Below are 10,232 nucleotides of genomic sequence, written 5' to 3'. Positions count from 1 at the left end.
GATCTCGTGCTACAAGTCTCTTATTTATTTATTAATATTACCATATATTATTATAATTCACTAAAACTAAAAGTTAATTCCTTGAAAAGTAAATAAAAAATAAACGTTAACTGAAATAAAATATATTTAAAAGTACTTTTATTTTATCTAGTTGCCAATGCAGCATTTCAAAATTTCATAATTTTAACAATGTAATAAAATAAATCTAAAATAAAATAAAAAACAAACAAAAAAAATACTATATAGACATATTAAAAACCAAAAAAATAAATAAAAAATGCCAATAAAGCACCAATGAAAATAGAAAACATACAAATAAATACTAATTTATAATATGAATAAAAACTATAATAGCATCTCAATGATCCTAAAGTAACTCTTTGAGAATTTAGACACTTATCAATTTTAGTTTTAAAAAAATGTTTTAAAAATATTTGCTTTTATAGTTTTTATTGCTTCACTTCTCTTAAATAAATCAAATCAATATTCGGTGTGAATAACCTCATGCTGATTTAGTGAGAAACTTTTATTATTATCAATATTAATACTGTCATTGCTTAATATTTTTGTGGAAATCATTTTCAAGATTCTTTGATAAAAGTTGTAAAGGTTTTTTTTTTTTGTAAACATTATGAATAAACTTTACATTCTCAACGCAAATTACACAAAGCACACAAGCTTATAGCAAACTAAAATTTTTATTTATCATGATACAAATTGTGCTATTATTTATGGTCTACTTCTGATGATAACTGATGATGAACCTGAGAACTGTGAATCTCACAGACGTCTGCACAAAGACAAACCAAGCAATGCACAAATGATGAGTGACAGCCATAAAAATCATGGAGAACCTCAAGAGCTGTCTGTGTCAAACCCAGCACTGTAACATTTCACACACCAGGATTAAGAAAATATATATCATTTCAAATACCCATGATCAAATAATAGTGTATTAAAATCCAGTATTTCCCTTAAAATTCCCTTTATATCCCTTCCTGTTTTGACTGCAGTGCAGTGCTTTAAACGGCTACATAATAATTATTAAAATAATGATTTAAAAGTGTTTGTATCCCACTGCAACATAATCAGTAAAATACACATGAATTATTTAAGGAAACAGACTTCTTTGGTCAGCATAGACACAATACACGGGATCTGTTTCTTGTTTGTCATCTTTGGATCATTGCAGGAGGATTTAAAGTCCAGCGCCACCTTGTGGTTGACACGTGTCATGATCTGCATGATCTCCAGCTGCTTGCCGTATTTTAACAGCATCTCACACAGTGAGGAGATGAACCAGGAACCATTAGCATTGTTCCTCCAAGAGTAATAACCTGAGAACAGACAGAAAAGAAGGAAGTAAGGGCATTTATATCTGCGCATTTTCTTCTTTGGTTCTCAAGAAAGTTTCTTAGAATATTAGTTACCTGGTACAGTGGAGTAGACATACAAAAAGTCTGCCTCTACAGGAATCCTTTGTGCTCCCTCTTCACCTACACTGTCGCACTCGATGCCATCATCCAGACCTGTGCCTCTGCAAGCCTGGAGACACACAGGACAAACACTCAAGCATCTGTGTAAGAAGCTATTGATGTCATATCATTTGCATCTCTGCATGTTAGTGAACAAAAGTCTACTGGCTACTTAAAAAAAAAAAGCAAGAGCCCTTTAATAGGAAATACAAGAAGGAATTGTTCATTTAGAAAGGATTTTATTGAGATTGATTGATATGTAGACAGGAAAAGTGGCAAATCACAAGGCTGTCGGATTAGTTTATTTTTAAAAGGATAGTTCACACAAAAATGAATATTTCCTTGAAAATTGGCTAAGATGTAAATAAGTTGCTCAGCAACAGATCCTCTGCAGTGAAATGAGTGCCATAAGACCGAAACATATACTACACACACACACACACACACACACACACACACACACACACACACCAATTTCCAATATTTATGTAATTCTTTAAACTTTTGGCCACGACTGTATATATATATATATATATATATATATATATATATATATATATATATAGTTTTTTATTAATTGTATAAAATATTGGCTTCAGAGTGATTAAAAAAAAAAAATTTCAGCTAGCTGAGGTTATCCCAATTTTCCTTTGATTATATCCTTGTTGTGCAAAAAGCAACAGCGTTTTTTTACATTATAAAAAGCATTATAGCTGTGACCATAGACTATTTATGTCTATGGCTGTGACAGCGGCAAATAAATATCAAATCATTGATGTATTTTTAGAGATCATTATTTTGTGTATTTGGTGTAATAGAATATGATGACATACTTTAATGTTTAAAAATCACATATTCGGGCTGTACATTATTGTAGGTCCTCTAAGCCCCGTCTCTCTCAAATGCAACGTTTTCTACAAAGTCCCTCTTCCTGACAAGCACAGTCTGCTCTGATTGGCCAACTGACCCAGTGCATTGTGATTGGCCGAACACCATAAGCACTCATTGGAAATGTAACTCCCCTTTCCATAATCACAAGCAACTTCTTTCAAAATAAATGTAAAGCCTTATGATCTTAGTTTTACCATCAGTTCAAGCCCGAAAGGGGAACAGAGTCACGTGACATACACAGTGATGAAGCTTGTATGTGTTTACAGTACACAAGACACGGCCGGTTAAGACATCTGACTCCACTGTTTGACCCTGTCTCTCTGTCTCTATTACACACACACACGCGTGCACGCGCAATGCCCGATGCAAAGAACTCTGCATTTGAACAGTAAATAGCAAATCCTTAAACTAATAACAAAACATACTTACAGTAGCTGATTAAGAAGTGCCAGATTGTCGTAGCAAAGTCAGAATGAACTCCTCTCCTAGATTCACGAAACGGTCGTCCATAAAATGCGTTGCTGTTCTGTTGTAAGTAATCTTAAAGATTCCTAGATGCATCTACTTTCTGAAGGCCAAATAAAGTGCTTTTGCTTTCGTCTAGATACACACAGCATCTCCCTGACATGGCTGCTTCAACACTAACTGGTTACTGAAACCACGGCTTCTTTCTTTTTGTGAACATTTGGGCGGCATTACACAAATATTTCCACATAGTGATGTAGACATGTGGGCTGTGTTTGAATGAGCTGTTTTAGGGGTGTGTGGCTCATTTGGATTTCAGACTTTTGTTTTTGCAACTTTACAGATCTTCTTCTTCACCAAGACCTTGTAACACTCCAAAGAGAAAGGAAAAATTGAAATTGCATCATATGACCCCTTTAAATCATTATTTAAAATTACAAAAGGAGAAGATGGCATTCTTTCGATCTCCACAAGGACTTGTATCGTGGCAGATCACCATTGTTTGTTGCGGACAATTACTAATGTATAATGCTATGAAGTATAATAAATGATAAGACACTTGTTCTTTGCTTTGTTTTATTTTATATAAGAAGGTGTAACATTAAAATATATTAAGAGTGCACAAAAACACACACAAAACTCAAGTACATACAGAGGGAGGGATTCTAGCAGTCCAATAACAGCAGTCCGGGTAGAATTGACACGCTGTTAGATTTTTGGAGAGGTGCACGTCAGGCTACAGTGTAAGGGAGTGTGTCTACGGCTATGGCGTAGGTCTGATTCAGAAAGTATAAATCAGCCTTTAGGCTACCTCTGTGCGTCCCTCAACTGTGTCTCTAAACAGTGCTGTTATTAACTCGCTAGCGAGAAATGTAATGTGTAGCCTTTAAGTTGTTACACTATATAGGCTAACTGATAAAATCGTCAGGGCAGTGCTTACAACACCTCTTTGTGCAGACTGCATGACCGTTATTACTAGTGGTGCAAGAAAATATCGATACATGTGAGTATCGCGATATTTAGTTTGGCGATACTGAATCATGGTAATTGTTTAATTTTTAGTATACATCCCGACCGCTAGATAGTGAGAGTAACAGGGATTACTAGCATTAGGGCAAGCCAGTGATGTTAGCATTAATATTGCTATTCGCTGCTAGTAATGGAGGATGAAAGAATTGTCCTTGTTCCTGGTTCGGTGTACAAAGCTGAAGTGTGCCGTCATTTGGGCTTTTGTGTTAACATCCACCGCGAGATCGTGGCGAGGGCGCCGGCTCAGTCCCGCCACATCCCGTGTGAAGAGGGGCTCAAGCCGGGCGGGTCGAGGTGGGCGGTAGGGTCACAGCGCGGCGTGGCTGCAGCTGGGGTTTTGTGCAATTGGGTCAGTGCTCGCGCCGTGGTTTCGGCAATTCCACACAGTACATAAATACAAAATGAAAAACCTGTGAAATCCAAGTGGAAAGGTTCAACAAATGTATTTATTCTTATTGTTTTACTATTGTTTTCTTTAGGAATCCTGTAAGCACTTTTTTTCTGTGGTCCACCGTTATGTTCTCTGATGAAAGTATATTTTGCATTTCCTTTGGAAGTCAGGTTCCCAGAGTCTGGAAGAAGAGAGGAGAGGCACACAATCCACGTTGCTTGAGGTGTGAAGTTTCCACAGTCAGTGATGGTTTGCGGTGTCATGTCATCTGCTGGTGTTGGTGCACAGTGTTTTCTGAGGTCCAAGGTCAACACAGTCGTATACCAGGAAGTTTTAGAGCACTTCATGCTTCCTGCTGCTGACCAACTTTATGGAGATGCAGATTTCATTTTCCAACAGGACTTGTCCCCTGCACACAGTGCCAAAGCTTCCAGTACCTGGTTTAAGGACCATGGTATCCCTGTTCTTAATTGGCCAGCAAACTTGCCTGACCTTAACCCCATTGAAAATCTATGGGGTATTGTGAAGATGAATGCCACTATCAGAGCAACCTGGGCTCTCATAACACCTGAGCAGTGCCACAGACTGATCGACTCCATGCCATGCTGCATTGCTGCAGTAATTCAGGCAAAAGGAGCCCCAACTAAGTATTGAGTGCTGTACATGCTCGTACTTTTCATGTTCATACTTTTCAGTTGGCCTAGATTTCTAAAAATCCTTTCTTTGTATTGGTCTTAGGTTATATTCTAATTTTCTGACATACTGAATTTGGGATTTTTCTTAGTTGTCAGTTATAATCATCAAAATTAAAAGAAATAAACATTTGAACTAAATCAGTCTGTGTGTAATGAAAGAATATAATATACAAGTTTCACTTTTTTGAATGGAATTAGTGAAATAAATCAACTTTTTGATTATATTCTAATTATATGACCAGCACCTGTACAGTATATATATATATATATATATATATATATATATGGTCTTTTTATAAAATACATTTGTATTACATATGTATTATACATTAAACTAAAGGATCCTGCAAGCACTTTAATTCCCTTTAATTCTATACAAATAAATGTGAATTGAATTGTGTTCTTAATGACAGTTTTCCTTAAAATATATCTTATTCCTAAAATAAGAAATATCCCAATACATCGCCTTGCTGACAATATCGCAACATATTGTATCCTAACCCCTGTATTGTGATACGTATCGTATCGCCAGATTCTTGGCAATACACAGCCCTAGTTATTACAGTTAACTTTGCGAAGTGATATGGAACTGTAATGCGGTCAAGAGAGCTGCCTGGAACTACGTTCGCCTTGTGTTTCCCTGAAAATAATTGCACACCTCAGAACGTTCAGAAACCAATCAGGTTCAAGCATTCAATGGCCCCGTAGTATATACTGTACATACATACACACACATACATACATACATATAAACTAATAAAAATTAAGATGATAAAAGTACATCAGTGGTTGTAAAATAACACAATTTTGAACAATAAAATACTTTATATTATCAATCAGCTCACCTGAATGAAGAAAAGCTTGGGTTTCCCCACCAGTGATCTGCAGCGGTCTCCTCTGAAGAGTGCAAACAGTTCCTTCAGCTCAATACAGTCATCTGTGCCAAATATCCTTTCATCTTCTCCATGACTCAGCAACACACACGCAAACATGGCTGATTTACTGTGATCTTCTTTAGACACTGAGGATGAAAGAATATATGAGTTTATGACTGATCAATTCAATTATTGTAACCAATCACTAATCAGACTCAATCAACATCTTGCAAAAAATACCTTTAGTTAACACATTTCTCATTTGTGAGACAGTCTGATCATTGTAAATTTTTATTTTGAAGCCCAGATTTGAGAAGGTCTGAAACACATTCTTTGCATCCTCGTCTGTCCCATTACGAACTCCCAATCCTGTTCAAAAAGAAAAAAAAAAGGATTAATCCAACAAAAAGTACGAGTAAATTACTACTTACTAGTTCAACTCATCAGGGCTAGTCCCAGCTCTTACCTGTATTTCTCTGGAAATTCTTGTTGTTGATAACGATACATTGTCCCAGACTGGGATAGTTCATATTGTATTGAAAAACATCTGAATGTGGTTTGGCATCCGTCTGATCGACTCCAGCATCTGTGACATATAAACCCCTGTGCAAACAAAGAGACTTTTATGATGCATTCATAATTACTGTGGAAATGATTTACAGATACTTTAGGAAGTGGTAAATAAAAAAATGATTAGTTAGCCGTTACTTTCATTAACTTCACAATGTGATGATTTTTCTTTAACCAACCATGGGTTGCTCTATTTTTGACTTATTTTGATTATTCACCCACAAATGAAAATTAACTGAAAATGTATTTCACCCTCAGGCCATTTCGGATGTACACAGGTTTCTTCATCAGAACAGATGTAAAAAAAAAAAAAAAAAAAAAAAAGGAAAAAAAAATGCATTACATTACTTGCTCACCAATGGATTCACTACAGAGCAGAGGTGGGTAGAGTACCCAAAAAACTGTACTCAAGTAAAAGTAAAAGTACTTCTACAAATATTTATTCAAGTAAAAATAAAAGTACTAGTCTTGAATAGTTACTTGAGTAAGAGTAAAAGAGTATCGGATAAAAAATCTACTCAAGTAGTTAGTTACTAGTTACTTTGGGTCATATATACTGAGCCTATTTTTATTTAGATATATAGATAAAATGTATGTAATGTATGTGTGTGTGTATAAATGTATATATTTTATCAGCCTTTACTCCAATTTATGTAATTTATTATAAAACCCTGTCTGTTTACTTAAGTAACAGATATAGGTGTCATGCCATAACATATTTTTAATACGACTGACTTTATATTAAATGTGAATTTAACATTGAAAGTTTATGTGATATAAATATTGCTACTAATCTTTCATTGTTCAGAAAGAGAGCAAATAACATTTACATTATTAAAGATCATTTTCACTGACAGTCTAGATTTCAATCACTCTCAGAAACTCCCATTAAAATTACTGAAACTGTTAACACTGTGAAATCAATATATTAATTATAGATTCGTACACACATCTGCACTTTGTTGTTTCTGATGAGAGAATTCGCCAGAAAGAGGTATTCAGTCAGTGAGCGAGTGAAGGAAGCACCGGCATTTTAGCGATGGCTCATCTGAACACCTCTGATTGGCCATTGCATTCAAGAGCTCAACAGAATCGTGTGTGATTGGTTATAATGCGCAGCGATGTAAGAACGCATCTATCTCTGGCTCAGCGCCAGCCAGCGACCACAGATCTGAATGTAGCAGCTGATGATATGACTTGCTGAACGTACTCGCACCGGTGTGATTGTATTAAAATTAATAAAATCTTAATCAGCTATTTTTTGTCTTTTGGAAGCTGCATTCAACTTGACTCCCCTCTGTTATAAGCCACACACATACAACAAACTAATGTCACAGTGGTATCGTGTACTGTAATCGAATGTAGCCCAAGTTATTACCTGTTAAACAGTAGACAACACACGCGGTGTTCATTTAATAAGGATCTCCATCGCAAGCAAATAATAGCCTTTGCAGATTTGCTTTCAATTCAGTGCAGTTCCATATCCACGTTTTCAACGCTGCTGATGTTAAACGTTACAACTCTGAGTGAACCGCTTCAGATGCTCAGCGCGTGCGGCAGGGAACTGAATGACTCATTCAAACTGATTCATGAACCAATTCACTCGTTTGCCAACTAGTTTTATCAAGCCTTTGAACAGAATTGACTAAAAAGATTGAATCATTCGCGAACGGGCATCGCTCGTTGTCCAGATAAAAGTAGACAGTGCGTTTGGAATAAACTGAAGCATTTATAACATTTATTGCATTAAGATAAAGTAACGAGAGGAGCGTCGCCCACAGTAACGAAGTAAAAGTACAGATTTTTCCCAAAAATTTACTCAAGTAAGAGTATAAAGTACCCATCTTTAAATATACTCCGAAAAGTATGTTACCCCAAAAAATTACTCAAGTAAATGTAACGAAGTAAATGTAACTCGTTACTACCCACCTCTGCTACAGAGCAACATTAGTGAGCAATTCAAAATCTGTTCAGATGAAGAAACAAACTCATCTATTTTTCAGCAAAGTTTTGGTTTTGGCTGAACTATTCCTTTCGTATGCCTGTTGCTTGTAATAAATTTTCTGCAATTTATCAGTTTTTATTTAAATCACACATACTCTTCGGCATTCACTTGTCTGGCATCCACAGAGTCCGACATGGTCACTAAAGGGAAACAAAAGAAACAGATCTACTGATACATAATGCTTCACATTTCCAGCAATTTTAATAAATGTTATAGACTATTATGTCAGATCAACACATTCTCTAGCAATTCCAAGTAACATAACATGAGGAAATTATCATTTTTTATTTTGCAAGTTTCTATGCAAGTTACTGTAAGTGCTAGTCAAATGCTAGTCACTGATTTTGTACTCCCACACACATTGATGTTACTACAACTATTCATAAAAAATGACATACAATACTTTAGGATGACTACTGTATTCTTGTAAGGAAATGACCATACAATATGTGTTTTCAAACGCACTTCCCATAAAGCCTTACCTTTAAAACAACAGGTGTAACAAGTTCATATAAAGATAACTTTGTTTGTTTCTTTCTTAGTATCTAGATGTTGAACATCCATAATGATCACAAATATCTGGATTTACAAAGATCTAACAGATTGGTAACTGTAGGCTGAGCCTCTCACGTGTTAATTGCTTGAAGATTGCAGTATTCTAGAGAAGTAGGTCAGTCTATTATGTTATGAAGAGTTATGGTAACTTTGTATTATGAATTTTTGTCTTAGACTATCACAGCCACCTTAATGAGACAAAACCTAATTTTAACCAGAAACAGAATCCATTGAGTCTCTTTAGTGGCATTTACAGTCACTTCTGATTTCTTTCTTTTAAAAAAAAATCTAAATCCATCTGTCATTAAAACACTCAATCACATTCAGAATTAAATCATTAGTTTTTTAAAAGCACATTTCATTCTGAAAAAAAAACGAATGTAGTAAATGCAATTAAGGTGATCAGTAGAGTGACTAAAGTAAATAACTTACAGTTGTGTTGTCAGGTGTTTTCCTTCTGAAAGAGAAATGACATACAAGTAGTTCTGATGATCCGGAAAGTTTTTTAAACTCTCGTAGTACAAACCCAAAGAAAGTTTCTCTTTAGCAGGGAGGGAGAGTAGAACGTAGCCTACAGACAAATTTATATTGTAAATATTAATGGAGTGATATTTTTAACGTCCTCTAAGACAAATTTTAGATTGTAAATATTAATTAATTGATATTTTTAACGTCTTTTCAATAGCGAAATCCTACTCATAAATATGAACCAAAGAACCAAGCATTAAATAGTTCCGTGAGACTGGCTCCACCCACGAAAAACGCATGCGCAGTAAACACAAGTCTCCAATATTGAAAGTACAATATTATAGAAGTCATTACGAAAGTAATTCTTATAACGGACTTTTGAGCTTTATCTAAATCTAAATTTACGTATTCTGCTCGAACAGAAAATGCTGATTGGCTGATTCTGCGTTCACGTTTGTAATTTTTTTGTACATGAACCTTTAGAAATCTAATTTGCTAATTTGATGTTCAACTGATGAAGAAAACTTTTTTGATGTTTCTGTTTTCATAGCCCTGGATGCTTAAAATTCTCAATGCAATGCTCAAAAGATGCCTGGAAGCCTAAATGTGCACATAAAATAATAAATGCAGTTTATTTGTAATGCACTTTTCTAAAACCCAAAGTGCATCAGTTAAATAAAACTAAAACAACAAGAACAAAACAACAGTTAATTAAAACCAACCTTAAATAAATGTGTCTTTACGAGAATTTTAAAGTGTTCCAAAGTTGAAGAGTTTCTGATGGTAGAAGGAAGTGCATTCCAGCTTGAGGGC

General features: G+C 35.2%; 1 protein-coding gene across 1 annotated transcript; it reads right to left on the bottom strand.

Annotated features, from left to right (window-relative positions):
• Positions 1-804: 804 nt before the first annotated feature.
• On the bottom strand, positions 805-9,692 carry LOC132110172 (caspase-3-like). The gene is made up of 7 exons (XM_059516769.1): positions 9,384-9,692; positions 8,491-8,536; positions 6,288-6,424; positions 6,062-6,190; positions 5,792-5,967; positions 1,431-1,545; positions 805-1,337 (listed from the first exon to the last, which is right to left on the bottom strand). Exons 2-7 carry the CDS (start codon positions 8,529-8,531, stop codon positions 1,108-1,110), a joined length of 828 nt encoding a protein of 275 aa, XP_059372752.1. The 5' UTR covers positions 8,532-8,536; positions 9,384-9,692; the 3' UTR covers positions 805-1,107.
• Positions 9,693-10,232: the final 540 nt, after the last annotated feature.

The sequence above is a fragment of the Carassius carassius genome, chromosome 29 (genome assembly GCF_963082965.1).
Source record: "Carassius carassius chromosome 29, fCarCar2.1, whole genome shotgun sequence".
NCBI lineage: Eukaryota > Metazoa > Chordata > Actinopteri > Cypriniformes > Cyprinidae > Carassius > Carassius carassius.
The sequence above is the reverse complement of the archived record's forward strand: the minus strand, read 5'-3'. Positions and strand labels throughout refer to the sequence as shown.

Bases quoted from the DNA above. Each gene is read 5' to 3' on its own strand.
- LOC132110172 (XM_059516769.1), bottom strand. From the start codon at position 8,531: ATGTCGGACTCTGTGGATGCCAGACAAGTGAATGCCGAAGA. The intron at 6,191-6,287 runs GTAAGAGCTGGG...CTTTTTGAACAG, and splicing joins GAATTTCCAGAGAAATACAG to GATTGGGAGTTCGTAATGGG. The intron at 1,546-5,791 runs GTGAGCTGATTG...GTGTGTCTCCAG, and splicing joins CCAAGCTTTTCTTCATTCAG to GCTTGCAGAGGCACAGGTCT.